The sequence below is a fragment of the Larus michahellis genome, chromosome 2, assembly GCF_964199755.1.
Source record: "Larus michahellis chromosome 2, bLarMic1.1, whole genome shotgun sequence".
NCBI classification, from domain to species: Eukaryota; Metazoa; Chordata; class Aves; order Charadriiformes; family Laridae; genus Larus; species Larus michahellis.
Genome location: NC_133897.1, coordinates 53,744,190 through 53,765,843, shown reverse-complemented (window position 1 = coordinate 53,765,843; position 21,654 = coordinate 53,744,190). Strand labels below are relative to the sequence as shown.

Sequence of the window (21,654 nt, the reverse complement as noted above, 5' to 3'; positions counted from 1 at the left end):
TACAGCAATTTTGCTGGCACTAAGATGACATCTATAGAACCAGTGGGCACTTAGAGAATGACGTTCTCGTCTGCCTGAATATGTTAATGCTGGAACTGAATAAAACCCTTGGTATTTCTGGACCGTATCAGACAACTTAGTAAAAGTGAACACACAAGAGGGCTGGTAAAAGACTGTTTGAGAATTTCCTATCTCATTACCTGGTATGTTGTGCAGCAGGTTTTATTTTTTTAAATATTGTTTTTCCCTGAGCGGGGCTAAGCTTTCCCATTTAAGTCCAAGTAAGCCCTTACCCAAACTTGGACTCTCAAATCCAGAGTTTTAATGTCATTTTTTTTACTTGTCACCTTCTGTTTCTTGTATTTATTGTAGGTTTCACATTTGGCTACCTTATCTTTCATGGCAGCGTTCGTGCCTGGGCTAAGCTGCCTGTCTCAGTCTCTATTCTTGCACTTATCAATAAACAAAAGGGCACTGCAGTTTATGCTCAGCATTTCTGACTCCCTGCCATGTGCTGTTATAATAAGATGTCCTCTGGAAAAATTCCCTTCATATCCAGCCCCACGATAGTTGGTTCATCTGCACAGAGGTAACTAAGTTTTTCTCCCAGCTTATCTATTCGGACTCTCTCAGCCCTTACAAAGCTGTGTCATTAGATATCGCCTGTCTGTAAAACAAGGAAACCAAAATGTGAAAAATCAAAGTCTTTTCTCTTTCTATAGGTCGTTTATTGACTATTTATTGCATACAAATCTGAGCTTTACATGTTGCTTACCTTAATACTTTGTCAATACAGCAGGCTGCGCTATTTTAATTATATCTCCTTTGGGTTTTTTTCCCCCCATTTTCAACTAAGACTTTCACTTAGGAAGCAACTTTTAACAACTTTGCAAGTGTGCACTGCAGTCTACAAGCTTGCTCCCCAAATTAGTGTTTTTTCACTGGCGATCAATGGATCGCCAATGATCCAGTCACTAGTACGGTATAAAATATACGGCTATTTCCCAGCCACGGACCTGCTTAGATTGATGTACTTTTGAAATGCTGTAAAGACTTTCTCTAGCTGTATGAATATGACTTCATTGAGCAGTTTGTCCCCTATATGCACCCGTGAAAGCTGACGCACAGATACATCTGGATAACCCCACATAGGAGCCTAGAGGGTTTTGGCCTCTCCAAACTTTCTTTCATGATTGTGTGCTCATAGGAAAATTTGGATGTGCTATATCCATCTCCATCGAGTTCTCTTCCAGGCTAAAGGATGCAGGCAGCTTAATTCGCTTCGTTTGCCAAACTATTTGACACGATATCATAAAAATGTGACGTGCTGGAGAGCTACCAAGAGATTGAAGTTTATTTCCTACTCAACTGTGGGTTAATGCTTCTGTCCCTATGGCAGCAGTTGCTTATAATGAGCTGTACACACACAAAACTCAACAGTTTCCAGATAAAGCTTTCCCCTGGTGCAGCCTGCAGTACAATTTTGGTGAAACAAAAATGGCATCTTTGTCGTCAGAGTGGGAGTTATGGGATTTGTCCTGATGGCAATAATTGCTGACTTCAGTGTCTGGGACTGCTGAAGTGTATTTTGGGAAGCTCCCCTCTCTCTTTTCCACTGTGTGGAGCAGTGGGGAGCTATAAAGCTGTTTTTCACAGGACCACTGCCCTTGCTTCCCAGTGACCCAATTCACAGCCCTCAACAGGATTAAATGGCATGATAAGAAAAAAGCTTTTCATTCTGAAGTTGTAAAACTGACCCTCTCCCCCCTTCAAGAAGCCCCCTCAAGACGATGAATATATTGGCCCCAACTGGAACAGATGTCAAAACTCAAAACAGCTCTTTCTTCATAAAGTTTATAAGTATTTTTAAAGGAGGTGGAGGAGGCTTACTATGTGCAAGAAGATAACATTAAAATGCACGGCTTCTCAGGAGTTGAAAGGATGCTTTTCCTACAAACTCTCTCTTCTCTTTATCTTATCTACATGGAAAGTAAACAGAAAGTCCCCATTACCTCTCGATATCAGTGAGTCTGGAAGAGTCCCGGAATCCTTTAGCAAAAGGGTTGCTGTCAATTTTCAACTTGGTTATCTGGAAACACAGAAAAGAGCAACGCAACATGAATATAGTGTTAAGGTATTGCAGCGTACAAAGTGTTAACCAATCCATCCTCCTGACTTGACTGCTAATTTTATCCATGCTCCTGTGAGTGTGTGTGTGCACGCTACTTTTGATATGCCGCAAAGCTGGGGAGGCAAACCAGGGTGTATTATACATATGGCAATGGAAAGACTGAAGGCACGGTGGGCTCAGCCTTCATGTTACCCAGAGCAGGAGGAACCCACCCACATACAACATTACTGCTTCAAATTACTTTAACAGCATGACTTAGGTTGTCTTTTCCACCAGCACTGCCCAGCACCCTGCTAACATCTGAGCCTCGGTGGTGGAGCTGCACGTCACCTAGTATGAGCCCAAACTAGGAGCCACTGCCCACAGACCTGAAGATGTTGCTTCAGTTCAACCCCGCCTTTTTTTTTTTTTTTTTTTTTACTGGGATCCAAATCTTCTCAGCCAGACCTACCAGCCATCACACAGGGGCAATTTAACTGTTTTTGCCTGGGAAGAGGCTAAGGAAAGGAAGGAGGGAGGAAAAATGTGGGGAGAACTCAGATTTAAAGTGACAGAGCATGTGTTAAAGGAGTAACGTCATTAAAACCATCAGAGTCCTGGAAAAACAGCTCTTACAACCACAGTTCTCTTCCTGTCTTCAAATGCAGCTACAAACCTGCCCAGCACATCCTGTCAGCCTTTCCATTCTGCCAGAGGAACCCACTGATCAGGACTCCCTCTGCCCCAAAGCATCAGGGCTCCCCTTAACTTTGCAGTGAAACTTTTCAGGCATAGGTGGTGGCTTCCACTGTGCTTTTTGGGAGCAGGAAAAAAAATACACCATTGCCCTTGAGAAATTTTCTAGCTGTCCAACCAAATGAGACTTGGTGAATAAAACCTGAGACATCATAATATTCAGATTTTCCAGCCATACTTCTTCCAAGAAATAAAAAAAGGCTGTTAACTGGGAGTTGGAGCTTGATGAGGGACAACACAGGACTTGTCCTGCAAGGCATTGAATGCCACCAACTCTAGCTGAAGCCCATGCAGATCAAGAGCTCTCAGCATTTCATATGGGGTGGCCATGTCAGCCTGGCTTTCCTCAAAAAAAGCCTGTGTTGCAGAGGCCACAACCTCATTTTTAATAGCTGGCCCTCGATACTCAGAAAGAAAAGGGAGCTTTTCCAAATCCTCAAACAATCAAATGCTCTCGTCAAACAAAGGTATTTCAAAACAGGGTGGCTTCTCCTCCAAATTTTTTTTTTTTAAAAAAAGAGGACAACTGAACCCAACTTTTCATTCTGAGAAAGACATCTTCTGGGAGGGAAACACGGAGAGGGAGAGACAGGCTTACAAAGGCAAAATCTGAGTATTTAATCACTGCTCTGCTGTATATGAATGATGTGCTGAGCAGCTGCCAGCGACCTGCTCTGCAGCCCTGGGAAACTCACTGCACCCCTGGGCTGCTGCCTTCCCTGCCCAGCGTGTCGCAAGGGGCTCCCATCCAGGAGCAAGGGGCTCTCTGGGGAAGGTCCTTGCTTTGAGGGGCTACGCAAGAGGCACCGCAGCTCACCAGTTGTTCCTATGGGCTGGTCAAGCAGCACGGGATCTCAGCACTGGCTGAGGGTTTGAGGCTGTCTCATCCTAGAATCACAGAATGGTTTGAGTTGGAAGGGACCTTAAAGATCATCTAGTTCCAAGACCCCTGCCATGGGCAGGGACACGTCCCACTAGACCAGGCTACTCAAAGCCTCATCCAGCCTGGCCTTGAACACTTCCAGGGATGGGACAAATCATGCAAGTACAAATGATGGAAACCACCTTGAACAATAGCCTTGCCACGGACCTTGTCTCATCCTACTCCCAGGGTATCCCTAAGCCCTCGACTCGTGGTGATGTTGCAAAGAGCGGCGGGTTAGTGCCTCACGTGCAGCGAACATTTTTATGGCAGCACTTTGAAAACTACCTTGAACAAAGACAAGTTCTAACTAGTTCCATTGACTTAGATCACCAACACACCAAGCCAACTGCACTGCAGAATAATAAGGACATCTATTCATCTCTTGAGTGTATTTTCACCAATCAAACTTCCATTTTCCTAATATTAAAGATTTGGTATGACATCACAAGAGAAACTTTTTGTATCCACTGAAGCCAGATGAGACTCACGATCATTTATGGCCATATTTTTCCTGAGAGACTGTCTCACAAACAATCAGAGAACATCTGCTAGAAAGCATTTTAAAATGAAATCTGACCTACAATTCAACTCTGTGGCAGTGGTTTGACTGTTTAAATAAATGCATGCCCTTTAAATCTTAAATTATGAGATAGTTTGTTGAAAGTGTAATGTATTTAGCTTTTATCTAATAACCTCCAGAAATGTAATCAACCCCTCCTTAAAACAGTTCTGAAAGAAATGGCAAAAATGAAAAAAGGCTCCATTTTCATTAGTCATAAATAAAATGACAGCATCAACCTCTAGGGGTTCCGGAGATGTTCCATTGAGAAATTTTCCAGGACTCAATGTATGTGCTTTGGGAAGGTTAGTTTAGAAACATCTCTGGTGTAAATATCATCGGTAAACACAAATCCATCCTACAGAAATAAATTCCAGGTTTCGCTGGTTTTGTGCCTGTTACTATTTTGCTGGTTTCTACAGAACGTTACGTGGAAAAATCTAACCGCCTGTCCAAACATTATATTCTTGAGATTGCCAGGTGCTGAATGCATTCTCTACAGCATTCGGGTACAAACCTGAGTTTAAAATCAATACATTCTGATATTAAAACCTTAAAGTGGGATGTGGGGTCTGTCATAAGGACCAAATTAATACTACTACTATTACCTTCATAGCTTCTTTGGCCCCCTATGCAGCAGTTTCGTTTTATTCATAGCATTTAGGAATTACTTACTTCTGCTTCTTAATAAGAAATGCAGACTCCTTTAAATAAACCAGCAGGTACATTGACTCTGGGATGCTGCCTGCCCACATGTTTGGACACTACTTATATTTGTCTTAACTTGAGGGAATTAGAGAGAGAAAGAGGTTTTTTTTTTGAAGTGCTATGGTCATTAACCCCTTGAAACACACTCTGAATCGCACTGAAGCCAGCAACATATTTCCACTGACTTAAATATTAAAGCCTTATCCACTGTCAAGCAGAGCCTCTGCTCTCCGATTGTTTATATACTTCCTAAAATTACTCATTAGCAACCCATTGTTATGATCTCCTCCATTTTGTATATATTATTCACTGGCATGCAAATTGAAATTCAGACATCTGGATGTAATCTGGGCAGCCTCTGAAAAGCATATCTCTGAGTGATTTCCCTTACGTTTGAGCCTTACAGCTTAATTAGTCAACTTTTTAAGCCAATGAAATCATCATGTGCAAACCAGAATATCTCTCAGCTCATGGTGTGAAAGATCACTGCAAATGAGCACAGTTCCTTAATGAGCTATAATTAGAAAGGACTAAATGATAATACGCAAACGGCTTTGTATAGACAGAGGGGAGGACAAATGGAAGCCTCTTTCATGTCATCTTTACTTCCATGAATAATCCTTACAGGCCTTTGAAGTTACTAGTACTACCCGTATACATAAGAATTACTCCTGAATATGAATTAGGTTGGGCAAGATCACTCCAGATGTTGGCATGGAAAGGTAGGTTATATCAGAAAGTTTCCTAGCTTAGACTGGGGGAAAGGGAGTTTTCAGCGGGGTGGGATTTAGTTAAATCCGCGGAAATTAGCAACCGTACTCACCAATTGATTCTGGTAGGCGGTAACAGCTGTAAAAACTGTCTCTGGAAAGATAAACGTCCTGAACTCTTCCGATTTCAGATTTAGCAAAGAAGCCGTGTGATCCTTCTTCTTAATAATGTGGACCCTTGGCTGGTACTTATGCATGGAGTTCAAAATGATCTGCAAGAAAGAGTGAGAAGGTGCTGTCCTGAGAGGAAGGGTAACAGGACCCTCCGAGGCCATAGAACCGAAGGGGAGAAAAAAGACCCAGTTAACACTGCAGGGGACACACCTGAAATCTAACTAGCCGGGGCTGATTTTCAGAGCAAAGTCTCCAGCTCCTTTGGGCAGTCCCAGAAAATGAAGCTGGAAAAGCCAGCAGCCCAGGAGCTGGTTTCCCTTTCATGCCTACGCCACTGGTGAGCATACGTTTCTTGAAGCATAAATACCTGTTCCTACAGGTGAGGTGTTTTACATACAGGACTTGTTATTGCTAGCGTGTGCCCCAGTTTGCAGGTGTCAGCTGCAAGTGTAAATATGTAACTCTGGAAAGATCGCGACCATGAATCCACACTTGCAAAAATGTGCAGGTGAAGAATGAAAACAGCCAGGAACGCCCCCCCCCCAAAAAAAAAAAAAGGCCAAAAAAAGGCCAAAAAAAGAAACAACCAACCAAAAAACCCCAAAAAAATAAAATCCAACCCAAAAATCACCACCGCCACCAGCACAAACCAGCTGACCAAAAATAAAACTCCCCAGATCCTTTTACTGTGACAAACCTTTAAAGCAAACTACTTTGTAGATGCTCTTCACCGCAGACTACCGAAAATGAGAGCAAGGAGGGAAACCGGTAGCGAACCCCCAAATGACTAGGTTTTGCCATTTTATCCTCATTAGTAATTGTTTACAAGCTTCCAAAATAATTCTAAACCTTAGGTACCAACTAACCAATTTCAACGTTCACTGGAGCCAAAGCGAGAGTCCCACTTGCTTCAGTTACCGCTGGCTGGAGGCCTGTTTGGCTGCCTCTAACCACAGTATTACAATATAAGAAGAATTAAATACAGAGTTCGGCTCGCACCAGTCCTTGTTTTGGATATAATCACAGTCACAAGACGAAATTGGCAATGGTGTGGGTGGTTCTATTTTGCAGGGGCCATAACGACGTTACAGCCAGCTCTGTACATCTGGAATAGCTAATGTGCATTCCTCGGGAAGCGTTAACTTCAGCTGAAACACAGCAGAAGTGGTGCAGTATTTCATGCTAACTCAGTCAAGGAGAAAGGTTGCATGTTGCATTGGAGGGGGGAGCTTAGAGACAGCTGCGTCATGGCTAAAATTTCCACCAGCATTTTCTTTGCTGTTCCTTTGGGGCCAAATGTTGTATGACTTCCACTGTGGCTTGGGGGAAGGCCACACAGCGAGATGAAAAATCATTACAGTGATGGGGAACCATTGTCCCGAAAGCTTTGCATGTCCAGTTTTACTAAATCAAGTCTTTTCTCAAATCACTTCACCATTTTATATATGCACACACACCCCGGGCATTGACCTTGCTGTTAATATCTTCAACACGTTTCCGTCTTTTTGTAAAATGTTGTCGTACCAGCCGAGTCACTTGGGCTGCTCTAAGCAGCTGGAAAAGACATTTTAAAGGATGGGGCATGGACGGTGGTGAGCTTACTGAGGGGTTGGCTCACAGAGCTCGGCGCTTCCCATTGCCTTTCATGGCCACGTTATCCACACCAAGGCATTACATCTGAGCAGCAGCCGAGCAGAAGGAGGAAAAGGCTGGGACAGGCCAGCTCCCACACAAGCCCTTTCCCTTCACTCCTCTGTGAATGCAGATTACGATAAAGAAACTCAATTTCTCAAATGAGACCACATAATCCTTTATGGAAGTTTTCCGAAACCAAACACGCACATGGATAACATCCCCTGCCATGATGCTCTACACACACATTCCCACCAGAGACAAGTCCGGCTGCTCAGGTACAAAACAAGTACCGAATGCAGCCAGGAGGTCACAAAAGATGCATGGCCAAGGTTAAGGTCACTATTTCCTTTTCATGAGGGCCTGTGCATGTAATGCTCTCTCTGCATCCCTGCACAGTCTGCCGATGTTGCAGCACTCACTGATATTGAAGTCAGAAAGGTACTGGCAAAAGATGCCCCTTAATATTCATGCATCTTCTTATCTTAGGACCATCAAAACAGCTTAAGGGAGTTAGATACACAGAGTACATCCAATGGTGGTCTCAAAGTCCAAGCAGTCCCCTTCCTGCACGGTGTATCTATCAGAAAACTCCTGATGCCGGCTCTGCGTACTCATGCTGGTGTGCCCAGAGAGAACCATTAAGTGCACATATACTTACGGCAGCCCACTGACACACACTTTCTGTCATTACAGCGTGGTCACAGGCCCCTAGCCGTGCCATCTGCCCTCGTGCTGACAGCCTGCGGCAGGGGAGATGACCAGGATCCATCCTTACAGGATCCTGCTTGATGTAAGGTCAGGCAGGTTTGTAGGCATCTGGATCCCACTGACTGCAGACCGGTCACCAGAGGCAATCTGGATGCCAGCTGCAAAATCCCCGAGGTGACTTTGAATTCAGGAACTACGCTGTGAATGCGGCTTCCACATTCACCGAAGAAGAGTGTTACCAGGCAAAATTTGCTTTCTAAAAGCACGGAGGTTCCTAACTTCTGCCAGGTTGACTTTAAAAAGAAAAAACCCTAGGTGTAACTCCTGGCGTGTATTCTGAAACCCCCACTTTCACAGTTACTTGTTGGCCACATTCACACCTTTGTGTTTGCTTTCACAAATATTCATGTGTTTGTGTTTTGCTATCATAAATGCCAGAAAAGCAATTACAATAATGTATACACTCATTGTTCACCACACCATAAACCAGAATTGATGCTACCCCACCTAAGTGCAACCAAAAATCTTAAAAGCCGCAGCCTCTGTGAAAAACATCACTAGAAATCTGCCAAAAAAAATCACGTTCATAAATGTTCCACAACCAGAAAAATGGGAATCACTTGCTTGGCTGTAAAAATCCAGAGACAGGAACCATTTCCTTCCTCTGGTAAGGATATCTGAAAGTGTTTCCATGGAGCAAGCTGTATGTCATGCACACAGAGATAAGACTTCTGCCTGATGCTTGGGGAGAATATGTACATAGCTGTGGAGTTATGCACGCTGCTGAAGATACACAAGCAGAGATGCTTGCCAACTCCAAAAGTCTCGGAATAGGAGAAAACAAACAAATGCTGGAACAAACAAATGCCTCTCTTCTCTACAGATTCCTTTTCAGGAAATGAACCACCCTACAAATAAAACACCACAATTACCTTAACAACCAAAACTGTCTTCTGGAAGATGGAGAAAGCAAGCAACTAGAACAAACTGGAATTAGGTTGGATCTAGCTTCTCTACCTATAACTAGTATTTAAAGGTATTTTCTAGGTCATTAAAACTTCCTCAGGAGCCAACACCCCTTATCAAACATAATCACGATTTTAGCAGGCCGATTAAAAAGTTCTCGTCTGTGAAGAAGGACTCTTTCAAACTGAAGGGAGAGGTTTCAGGAGGCATTTCAATTCTCTCCTTCTCTTAGTACACGGGAGCTCAGAAATGCCATTGGCCATAGCACAGTGAGCCCTCCTTAAAGAATTAATTTCTTCCTTAATTCTGCTGAGCACCCAATGATGGTATTTACACAGCTTCAATAAGGCAGCACATAAAACCTGACAGCCTAATTTGGAACACAAAAAAACCCACAAAATTTTAAAAAGGGAGTGCTCTGCGAAGGCGTTAACACTTGTCACGCAAATCTCAACACGGGATCATGCCTTCAGGCCTTATTCTTGACTGAACGCGTAAAACTTTCCATCCACTTTGGCTCTCCAAAGCCTTTGCGTAAAGAACGGGATCCACCTCTGCCGCTTCTTGGAAAGTGAATCGGGAGACCGCATCTCAAACGCTACGGGCCATTTTCTCCCACCGCCTGTATTTGAGACGATTACGTCTTCTTGCTCTGTCACATGTCTCTGTTCCCGACAGCTTCTCAGACCGACTTCTTTTTTATACTCATCTGGGCTTCTGGGAACTGCACAGCTCCTAACTAGTTTGCAATATACTGCTGCGAGCGCTTTATTAGAGGCACACATGGCCCCTGTTATGATGAAAAATGCTTCTTTTTAAATGCGCACGTATACTGCTCTATCATCACTCGGTGATAGAGCCCACAAATCTTCAGCTTTGCCCTTCTACAGATTATGAAATAAAAGAGAGGAAAAAAAGAAGACATTCTCCGCTAGTCAGGAAGGGAGCAACAGTGGGAACCAGATTCAAGAAAAATATACCCACAGAACTTAACAAAAGAAGAACACACAGGCATCAATCTGGGCTTGCTTTTTTTTTTTAAAAAAAATACTTTTGTTGTCACTGTTTCCAGGATATATTTTAAATGATCATGGCTGCGGTTCAATTTTTAGGTCTTGAAATTAGTAGAAATTGTCTTTCAGATGAGAAACATTGGCGCAGAACGCAGCTCAGACGAACAGGCACTGTCTCACGCAGTCCAAAAAGGCAATAAATACCACGCTAGGGGAGGGATTTCTGATACTATGTATGCCACAATTATTCAACTTCACAGGTTAATTACCCTACACATGCTTCAGAGTTCAAAATCATTCCTCTCTTCCTGACACCTCGTTTACTAACACTGCCTTTAGGCTCGTTCTTCTTAGCTGCCCTGTTCTCAGCCAACAACCCTTTCAAATCCATCCCCCTGCTTCTGCAGCCTTCCTTTGCAATTTGGAGGTGCTACCAAGCCATTCCTGTGCTTTCCAGGCACTTTTGGGGAGGGGACAGGCCAGACAACACTTGTTCTTACCACCTACCATTAGACAGTTGGGTAGCTAAAGGAGTTGTCCCCGCTGATGGAGCACAGCAGGAGCTCATGGCCACCGGTTCTGCATCCTATTTACCAGCTTCCAACCTCAGGGCTTGTGACAACAAACTGGTAGCAATCGGAGCTGGGACCTGCCTCCTTTAGAGGCCCAAGTCCACGCTGTGGCACTTTGACTTGCAGGTAGCCTACAATTATTTCAAGGGCAACTGAGGCACACTTATTTTTATAATTCAATAGCCCGTGCTTTGGTGTCACATCACTATTTTCTGATGACTCTGTGGCCATGCTGCGTTGAGTCTGGAAGTACAAGAGCTCTTATTGATAGACTCAACCCTAACAGGTTTCCTGTAACAAGAGGGAGCTTCCAAGCACACATGGAAAAGCGTGTGAGCTTGCTAGCCAGTGCACGTGGCAGAGCATACTGCCAAGTCACAGCAAAATGCAGGCACGACAAAGAGCTCACCCGCCTCCTTTCTCTCCCTCGCTTTGATGCTCAACTCCACACTGAACTTGTCTCCGATGGATGTTCTGCCTCTGACAGCAGTAGGAGCACGATTTGAACGCTTGTGTTGACCTGGGCTCTACCTTATGAAAGTTTAAAAACCTGATTTCTGAAGTTACCTGTTCCTCTACAACAGAGATTAAAACCCAACATGTCTAAGCTTCACACAGCATCCTCCTCCACTGCGGTAGGAAGGACTGGCCAAGAAAGGGGCAACATGGGGGGCTATGGCAGTCTTTCCCCATTGCGCTGTCTCCCCAGAAGCTTAGCCCTCTGTTACAGGAGAGCAATTCCCCCGTTGTGGTTCCTTTACCCTTTCCCACCAGGAGGTCTACTCACGTGGCCATGCTGATCCAGCTCGTTGTTGGTGAGTTTGACTTTTTCGAAGGACACCATCTGCTTCAGCAGTTGCTCTCCCGTGAAGGGGGAGTCAGGGTGCACGTACAACCTAAAAAACACAGGGAAAAGGCCTGCTCATAAAAATCTCACCTCTTGGCTCGTGCCTGGGCACAACCTCTGTACGAAATGAAAAAGCCCGTAATATCTTGCTTTCGGGATATGCGGTGGTTTCACAGACACGGATTTCCTGAGAGCTTAGTGTAAACACAGAGCTGCTACTTGAATGAGACACACACAATCTCCCCCAAATTAATGAACGCCTGAAATACAACCATTAATGAAAGACAGTAAAGCAGATGACTCGAGTTGTTTAATTCACTGGAACGCAATGAAGAATCCCATGTCCAAGTGCTAGATTGCTCTCTAACCATACCTATTATTTTATCTAGTTATCTAAAATGGAGACATTAACATTTGCTGTTGTGTCTTTTCCCAAATGAAAAATTGATCATGTCTTTCCCCACAGCTGTACTAACAAGCACTTAAAATAACAATGACTACAGCTCCGAGAGAAAAAACACGGTGTCATTAGAGAGATAATGGGGGAATGTAGATAAAAATGCATTTTTCTTTATACGTAACATTAAGCCGTGATAATGATTTTAACCTGCACTCGATCACATGTTAGCTGTGGTGACGTCTGTTTATAAGAGGTTGAAGGCTGCAGTCCAGCACAGTGGTCTGACATGAAAAAATTAATTGCAGCTCTGTAATTAACAATACACCACTTGGGAAATTAAGCAGAAGAAAAGGAAGCATAGAAGACATGTAGATACAATGATATAGACATTACGACTAGACTAATTGCAAGTGCCAGGCTATTTAAAAACAATTATTTTGTAGGAATAACATATTGCTGAGAATTATTTAACCCAAATGTTCTTCTCTGATAATGAATTAAGGGTTGAACTAGACTTTCAGCTAGCGCAAACGGGACCTGTTCTGCTTCTGTTGGTGGTGGTTATTGCTGCTGAGGGCCTGACTCTCATTTCAGGTTATGCCTTTGGCCCCACAGATGGATTTCTCCCATTAGGCAGGTGGGGCAGTGCTGAGGTGACGGGTTAGAAAGACAAACATTTGTTGTTGAGCTACAATTTTGCTGGAGGAAGAGGAGAATGGAAAAACCACTAAGCAATGGGGCGTAACTCTCTGGTAGACTACGCTGGTTCCTAATCAAGGAACGCCTGTACTAAAGACTCCAGGGAGCACAGCCCTCTCGCTCAAAGAGGAAGGAGATTTGATCCTGCCCTCCCTGTTTTTGCCAGCAGAATCCCCAAGACACAGCAAAACTAAAGTTTTACTGGCACGACTCGCTTCAGATGTGCAGGAAATTTTCCTTACATTGATCTGAAGCACAGCTTGGCTGGTATGGCTGTGTCCGCGGGAGGGATGCTGAGCCAGGGCTCCTGGCGCAATAAAATATTCCTAGCATACAGGCACCCTCACTGCTGTCGACTGCTGATTGCACCACAAGGCTCATGAAAACTATTGATGTATCTGAAAAACCAAGACCTGGAATTGGTCAAGACCTGTTACATCAAAAGAATTTTACCTCTAATGAAAATTAACTTTGCCTTGCTGTTAAAAAAAAAAAAAAAAAAAAGTGCAAAAATCTCAATCTTTAGACCCCTGAATTAGAGAAGGCAAAACTAAAAGAGTTCCAAACATGTCCTGCAACTTTTCAGCCCGTCTTGTGAACTTTATTTTACTTTTTTTTTTTAGCCTGACTCCTAGTTTTTTATGTCTGGATAGCTAATAACCTTTACCGTGATCACAGAGTGTCAGGCTCAGCAAGGTTTGGCTAATGGGGACCAAAAAGCTGAATGCATTTCAAAAACGTGCTGGGGAGTGAGTAAAAAGATCTTCATGTGCCTAAAAGCTGAGCACAATTGTTTTATGCCATAGGCGGTTACTGCTTGGCACTGCTTTCAAACTACAAAGCACCTGGATATTAGCAGAGCGCTAACGGGAAGATCACTGAAGGATCAGCACCTGAATATCGGTTACATAAATGTATTAATAGACCTTGGTTTTCTTCACTCATTTGCTACATGCCGTCGATCCCGCTACAACACGTGGTTCCACCTGGTGAACTACAGTGATCCGCGTGCTTCCCCTGCAGCCTGAGCTTCTATGCCTCGGAAAAGAGGGTTCAAAACTAGACGTATCGCCCACTGAAGTAGAAGTCGTCGACGAGACCACGAGCAAAGGGGTTGGAGAAACCAACGCGCACATTCCAGCGCGGCGCACGAGGCTCCCCCAGAAGTTCACGGGGGCTCTGCTGCCTACAGGCCAGCCAGATGCGAGGGGCTGCTCGCTCCAAATCACAGAGGCTTTAGAAGCCATATTAGGATGTGAATCTGCTCCGTGGCATATAATGTTTCATGATATATGCAAGGTTTGGGTACTGCTTCCTTCTTGTGTATTTTGGAATGCGACACTGATCTCCGTCTATTTAGTTTAACAGTTGGTCTGGTCCTACAAGCCCTGTGCATGCTGCTTTGGATTACCTTAATGTCTCAACTAATTTGCAAAATATAGTACTTTTCAAAGGCCTTCTACCTAGAGTTCTCTGTGAATCTGTAAACACTATAACTTTGTTAAACAAATGATTGAAGCCAAATACAGTAAAAAACACCAAACAAAACAAAATGCACAGACTTTTGAGTGAAAGAAAGGAGGTGAAAAAGGAAGAAGAGCAAACAAAGGTACGTGCTGAAACTTATTAAACTGATGTTTCACACAGTGTTAGCAATTTGGAAGAACAAACATAAAATATCACATAGGAATTCTATCCCCAGATAGCACTTTAGAAGACTTACAAAAGACTCTCTAAAAAGTATTTTTATTTAAGTGTTCGTTGCAACATAAACTTGTCTTAAATGTTGACAGCAGGAAGACAGGGATAAAACTGGGTTTTGTAGAAAGTTCCCTGAAGGGCTAATCTTTCAAACAGAATCACAGAATACTTATTAATTTGGGGGGGGGGGGGGGGGGGGAGGAAGTTGTCTTAGCGTTGAAAGTTATTTTTATAATGGAAAGAGCAAAACATCTAACGGGTTTGATCCTGCAAAGTCTTACATCCGTACATAACGTGACTCTTGAATAATTCCCCTGACGCTGTTGTGCCTATGCAGATGCCCCCCCATGATGTGCGTGGGGGGGCTCAGCACCTGGGTACCGGTACCCAGACGCTCAGCACGCCGATGCCCCTCGCTGACACTCCTCAAGTAAGGAGAGCTAAAACCGTGTGTTTGGAAGACAAGAAATCATGGGTGATAACTTCATTAAGGGCTCCTGTCACCGGAGCAGGACCAAACCCATTTTGTGATGGGAGGAGCACTGCTTTTAATCTGCTCGAGCAAGACTGAGGCTTCCCACCTCAAAAGATGCATTAACGCTCCAGAAAAAGCATTAGTAATGCAAACGTCTGCACACTGAACCTCTTGACAACCTTTTTCTCACCAAACAGGAGCGTAAGAAGGAGAAAGTGCACAAATGGATATTTAAGTACTGTTCATACAAAGAAAAAGCAATCTGTGCCTGTGCTATCATCACTGGTCTTTTGGCTAAGCAACCTGAAAATGAAACAGGAAAAGGCACATGTTTGCACACAGGGGCAAAACATCCTGAAAACATGCTGGAAAATGAAACAGCAGAGGTATACTTTTGCACACAGGGGCACTGACTCAATGAGGACCTTAAAGATTTACCACAGTACCATGATAATAAATACAAACTCCAAGAAGGTTTGACCTCAGCTCTAAAACAGTCAGTAGGGCAGTTGCAGATTACTCCAAGGATCAATCTCTTATATTTCCTCATTGAACTACTCTATGCTAGATTGTGTGAATTAGCCGCCTATTTAAATGTATCCCAAGAGGCACATGAACAGAAAAATAAGAAGGGGAGAACCCTGCCTTAAAACTATTTCTGTCCTTCCCTTATTTCTTCTTTTGATGCTGACTCTTTTGGAGCAGGATCTGGGTTTTTTTTTTTTCTTTGGGTTTTGATCAGTGCCCATTACAATACGTCAAATGAAGCCCTCAGACGTTAACCACATTGCAAGAAGGAGTTTTTGGCCATGAAAACAAAGCCGACATAACTCCTAGGTTGCTGTCTTTAATCACAGCTTCTCTGCATGCACTTTTTGTTTGTTTACTTCCCTGAGCCGCCTTCCAGAGATCAGCAGTCAGCAAGATTTCAGTCAAACTATTTATATGAGGAAAGCATGCAGGATTTGGTCCCTATACTCACACACACACACAAAAAAAAAACCCAAACGTGCTTCCATTTCTTATGTTTCACTTCTAATTTTTGACTCTGTAATAAGCAAGTTCCTAACCCTGGGCTAAGCCACCTGGAGCAGATCTGTGTGCCTGCACAGAGCCCTCCACAAAAAAGTTTCTTTGAAGCCAGAGAGGCATCCATGTTATTTCCATATCTCCTGCTCTGACTCAGCAAAGCCGTTCGACATGTGCTTCAGTCTTACAGGACTTGGGGACTTAAGTAGGTCCTGAAGTGCCGGGCTAAATAAGATGAAGTGTGGGTCTCCGCTGGAGTGCCTTCCTACCGTACTGCCTGGTGCTGCAGCCTCAATTTCCCAATGCCGAAAGGAGTCAGTCATTAATTACATTAATGGAATGATTTTTAGCAATTGATTTTTTTACAGCATTTTGTTTCTGTATAGAAAAGGGGGGGGGGAATTTACTTGATTTTTTTTTTTCCTGAAGTCTCAGAAAATGTTGTGATTTCTTAACACACACAAAAAAAAAATAGTAAATCTGTGCTGTAGGACTGATCCATACTTTGCCTGCTAAGAGACAACTAAAAGCAAGAGTAAAATTATTGCTTAGTAAACACTGGATATGTTATCAAGAAATAATATAATTTCAAGCATAAATAGCATTGAACTGTAATGTAGTATTTCTACTTGGACTTAGCTGGTGGTGCCTGAATTGCTTTAAATTATGAAGTCAAATGCTTGGGGGAGGGAGTAAGCTCCAGAAACAAATAAATTTTTATATTTTTTTAAATTTCTTATCTGAATTGAGGCAAACTTCACTAAAAAAAAAAACAAACAAAACGTAAAAGAGCCTTTAGCCAAATCCTGCATGCCTTGGGACATCCAGTATAAGTCACACCTCAAGCGGCGATTTGAGGCCCAATTCTGCATCACAGAAATTAGAGTTTTGCAATCAACTTTGTTGAGCACGGACACAAAGTCTCAGAGTACTGTTTGCAAACAGCACGGAAAGATTAATAGCAGGAATTTCTTGAAGGAAAAAAGGGGGAAAAAGGAAACAAAATAAAAGAAAGGCCAGTGGTAAAATCTACAAACCTTGCAGGGAGCGGAGGGTCAGCTTTTCCAGCCACTAACCATGAAGACCTGTGGTAGGCATATCTATATCTTTTATTGTCCACAGGAACTATATCCATTAATACAATGTACTTGGCTTCAGGATCCACGCCCGAGAAGGAAACCCTGATTGTAGGAAACATTCTCCTGAAATAAAGGCAAATCAGAAAATAAATACAAGGATGGAGAACAGAAATAAGAGAGTTTCTGAAAAGCTGCTAAGAGCAAGAATCATATTTAAACCACCTTAAAAAAAATTAAAGTACCTATTGATTCTGCTTCAGCATGATACAAGTTAAATCCTGTGTATCTCTCTAATATGCACAGATAGAGCAGCTTGAAATCAGAACGATATTTTGGAAGCAAAAAGAAAAAACGGTAAAAGTGAAAAAGTAACAGAGAAGTGTACTTTCGTCCGTTAGTTAAAAGTAAACAACGATTTCAGAAAATATTTTTACCTAAGGCACATAAGTCCTTAGAAACGTCAATTTTTTTTTTTTTATGGGATCCATACTAGTGTTAGGGAAATATTGCAGAAATTATTGCTGTTAATGTTCTAACATATTTTAAATGCATGTTCTTTTAAGCCTGCTCACAGTATTTCTGAGAGGAATTTTCAAAACTAAACTTTCCTTTCTCCACTTAAATTTTGACAAAACGCAACTTTAAAATATAAGGTTATGCCGTAGACTAGAAATAAATAATTCTGAACAGTTTAAAATTTTAAACTTCAGATTGCAGATTTTATACGGAGTACTTTTTAAAAACACATGCTGGTAGAGCTCGCTACTTAGAAAAAAAAAAATCATCGGGGAACTACGTTAATAACAAGGAACTTTGGGGATTGCAAAACCCGAAAAGGCATTCGGCTCCTGCAGACTGCATTTGACTGACCCAAACCCCAAAAGCTTTACTGAAGAAGTGACATGGTTTGAGGCGGCGAGAAAGCCTGGGACTCTTTTTTTGCACATTATTTGCAATCGAGAGAACAACAAACAGAACCAAACCAAGCCCTGACTGAATCACTTCCCCACGGCCCCGCATTTCCCTGTGTCTCTACCAACCCAGCCCCGCAAAAATCACTGCACCGCACGAAGGAGCTTTCAGACACAGACCAAATTATTCGGGAAACAACATTTCTAACCCAGCCGCCGGCATCCCCCGCGCTGATTTCAGCTGCACCGCATCCCGCTGCCGCCTCTCCCTCTGTCCCCCGCGGGGCTCTGCGCATCGCACCGCGCCGCGCAGCCCCGGGCTGAGCCCGCCGAGTGGCTGCTGATCAGCGCGGCGGCAATTAAGCGGCTTCTCCCTCCTCTTCCTCCCCTTTTACCCATCCGTGATGCTCTCCCACAATAAAAACTGTGGGGTTTTTTTTTTGTTTTGCCTTTTCCCCCCACTCCTCTCCAAAGACACTTTTAGGAAGCTGCCTGCAGGGAACCCCAGCCTTACCTGCCGGATTTCGTGATGATCATCTCGGTACCCAGTTCGTGAAACTTGTCCCAGAGCTCTTTGGTCTCCAGGCTGCAGGAGATTTTGGCCATCTCCTCGCTGGGGATGATGGGGGTGGTGGGGATGAGGGGCTCGGTGCACAGGGACGAAGGGCTGGTGCTAAAATCCCCGTGAGGGTCCAGGCTGGATAAGTCACTCAAAGGCTGGGCGCAAGAGGATTTCTCAACGAATTGTTCTGCAGGGTTTCGGGGGAATAAACAAAAATTAAAAAAAAAAAAAGAAGAAAAAAGAAAAAGAAAAGAAGAAAAAGAGAGAGGGGGGATTCAGCCAGGACGGGGGGACGGCCGAGAAAAACTATTTTAAAATAAATAAATAATAAAACTATGCGCTTATCGTTCAGCTGCTCCCCTTCTGGTCCAGCACACCCCCAGATCCGCGCTGTTTCTTAGGCGTCAGCTCACGGTTTGAGGGCAGGGGCGGTGATTTTCGGAGACGAGCTCCGGGAAGCGCCTGGAGCGGCGCCTCTCCCCGAAGGCGCACGGTACCGCCGCCCGGCTTGTACCCGCTGCGCGGGGTGCGGAGGACCAGGGCGGGACCAACGCGCTGCCCTCTCTTGCCAACCGAGAGTTTCCACGGAAAGGTCACTAATTCTCATTAAAACTGGAGCGCTTCGGCTCCGGGGGGCTGCTGAGGGCCGGGGTCGCTCTGGGGGGAGCGCGGGCGGCTGAGTCTAAATTGCGCTGCTGGCAGAGAACGTAACACAGAAAGACCCCCAGCGCGGCCGCGCAGTCTCCGCGTTTCATCCGCGGGGAAAGCAGCTCCTAACACTAACTCAACGCCGGCAGCGGGCTCATCCGCCCGGAAAGCCGGTTTTGCCCTGCCTCCCGGCCTGTTTGCTGAAGCTGAAACACGCTCCGTTGGAGAAACAGGCTCCGGGGGAAGCTGCGTGCGGCCGCGCAACCTGCGCGGATGCGGTAGCGGCCGCCGGCGCTGGCCGCCCGCCCCGGCGCGCTCCCGCCGGCCTCCAACCCCCCTGCAAACACCGCGGGGGCTTTGGGGGCTTCAGGGGCTTCTCCGGGACTTTAAGCCGAAGGAGAGGACAGGAGGGAGCAGGGCGGCGAGGGGGTCTGCCCCGGGACCCTGCTGCGGCACCGGGATGCGGCGGCGGATCCGCCGCCAAGAAACGGGAGGCGACGAACGCGCCCTGTCCCTGCAGAGAAGGATTTCACCCACATCTCCGGTTAATAAAAACCGAGTTACAGGCAGTCGTTTCCCTTCGATTTCTAACTGAGTGGCGTGGGGCAATGAGTTAAAAATTTTTTTTGAAAAATTAATTGAATAAGCGTTATAAAAAAAAAAAAAGAAGAAAACTAGCTACGTTTAACACAAGACCGTGTAAACGGGAATACTACAACATTCCCGGCCTACGTTATCGCCTAGACTAAAAAATAAAGTTTACAATGAATCCCTGGACTATGTAAAGCCTATTGAGTCAGTTGATTAGATGGAGCAGACGCCGAGATAGCTGCCTTTTCTAAATTCTTACAAGATTGAATGTAAACTTGTTCGTTGGCGCCCTGAAAGCTTAATACTTTGGTTTTATTTTATTTTTTTTAGTTTTCTGCGGACTCTTGGATACATGCAAGAACCACAAGCCGCAGAAAACAGGGGGGAGGAGGGAAAGTTGCTAATGTTTTTTAAAAGTCTTCGGGAATCTGAATCGAGGCGGACGAATAGAAGCGAAATCGCTTACTCAAAAATCGCGAGGAATTACTATAAAAATCCTCCCGGCCGATGTAGAGTAAAACAGTCTATATGAGCCTACATCGAGTAGCTGTGGAGCAAAGGGATTTTCAGGTCTACGTACAAGTTTTACCACCCCCTGTAAGCTTAGGCACGATACCGGAGATTCCCTTATTTGACTTTAAAAACTCCGATAATTTGCAATAAATATTTAAGAGGTTCATTTCATACCAGCGAAGAGAAACTTTAGGGTTTGAGATTATTCTACGAATGGCGAGGCCGGATTAAATAAACGGTGTAATTTAAACTGGAGGAATTTAGAAAATGGTTGGTGCTGTAAGCAGCCTCCCCTGGAAACGACGGTGGGTAACGGGGAGTCTTAAACCGGCTTCAGCCGTGCGGATTTTCCTTCCGCCAGGGAGGAAAAGACCTGTGGGCAGGGGGAGACCCGCCGCCGCCTGCCCCGGCTGCCGGAGCTTTGAGGATGGTGAGGCGGGGACGGACAGACGGAGGGGAGCCCCGCGGACACCGGCGGACACCCCCGTCCCCACTCACCCAGCGGTTTGATGGTGCTCTCGGCGGACTCCTTGTCCTTGGAGCTGCCGCTCGACATCAGGGCGGCGATGGAGAAGGCGTTGGCCCGGGAGGAGAGCTGCGGCTTGGGGGGCGGCGTGTACTCCATGGCCAGCCGGCGGGGAAGCGGCGCGGCTCGGACGGGAGCGGCGGCGGGGACGGGAGCGGCGGCGGAGCGGGGTAACCGGGCGGGCGGGCGGCGCTCTGCGCCCGGCGCCGTGCGCTCCCCCGCCTTAACGCGGGGCCGCCGAGATCCTATCGGCCGGTGGCCAATCGGCGGCGGGACACGTCAGGGCCCCGGCCCGGCCGCGGAGGCGGGCGGGAGGAGGAGGAGGAGGAGGAGGAAGACGGTGATGATGATGATGATGATGATGATGATGATGATGATGATGATGAGAGGGGAGGGCTCTGCCCGCCCGCGGGGTGGGCAGGGGGGCGACCGGCCCACGGGCGGGCTCCCCGCCGCAGCTTCCCCTCCGGGTAACCCAGCCCCGCTCCCCGCCGAGGTCCCGGCTGAGGTTTGGGGTGCGTCCCCCGCTCCTCTGAGCCCTGGCGGGGGAGGGCCATGGAGGGGCATGGGGGGACAAGCGACACGGCCGGGGATGCTCCCGAGAAGGTCCCCAGGCTATTGGCTTTGTCGAGTCAAGAATCAGTGGAGAGATGGTTGAAAGAAGGAAAAGAAATTGTTTTGTTTTCTCGTGTGTGCATGTGTGTGTCGATTTTCTATTTTAAATTCAAATTAAAAAAAAAAGAACAAAAACAAAAAAAAACCCAAACCAACAACCTACAACTTTTAAAGCAGCCGTTTTTGTCGTTGTGTGCCTTCTGCTGGGACAGAAGGTTCCTT

At 45.2% G+C, this 21,654-nt stretch overlaps 1 protein-coding gene across 6 annotated transcripts in view; it reads right to left on the bottom strand.

Moving 5' to 3' along the window:
- The window catches only part of TBX20 (T-box transcription factor 20), a 60,005-nt gene extending 38,955 nt beyond the window's left edge, over positions 1 to 21,050 (bottom strand). For 2 of the 6 annotated variants that reach the window (XM_074575460.1, XM_074575461.1), the window contains exons 1-6: positions 20,790 to 21,050; positions 18,492 to 18,726; positions 17,025 to 17,189; positions 11,624 to 11,732; positions 5,882 to 6,040; positions 2,013 to 2,089 (exon numbers count right to left, since the gene is read on the bottom strand). In XM_074575460.1, coding sequence (XP_074431561.1) covers positions 2,013 to 2,089; positions 5,882 to 6,040; positions 11,624 to 11,732; positions 17,025 to 17,189; positions 18,492 to 18,726; positions 20,790 to 20,916 — 872 coding nt within the window. In that variant the 5' untranslated portion in view covers positions 20,917 to 21,050. The remainder of the gene's footprint in view (positions 1 to 2,012; positions 2,090 to 5,881; positions 6,041 to 11,623; positions 11,733 to 17,024; positions 17,190 to 18,491; positions 18,727 to 20,789) is intronic. The other 4 variants (XM_074575455.1, XM_074575457.1, XM_074575459.1 and 1 more) reach the window with 3 other exon arrangements.
- Positions 21,051 to 21,654: the final 604 nt, after the last annotated feature.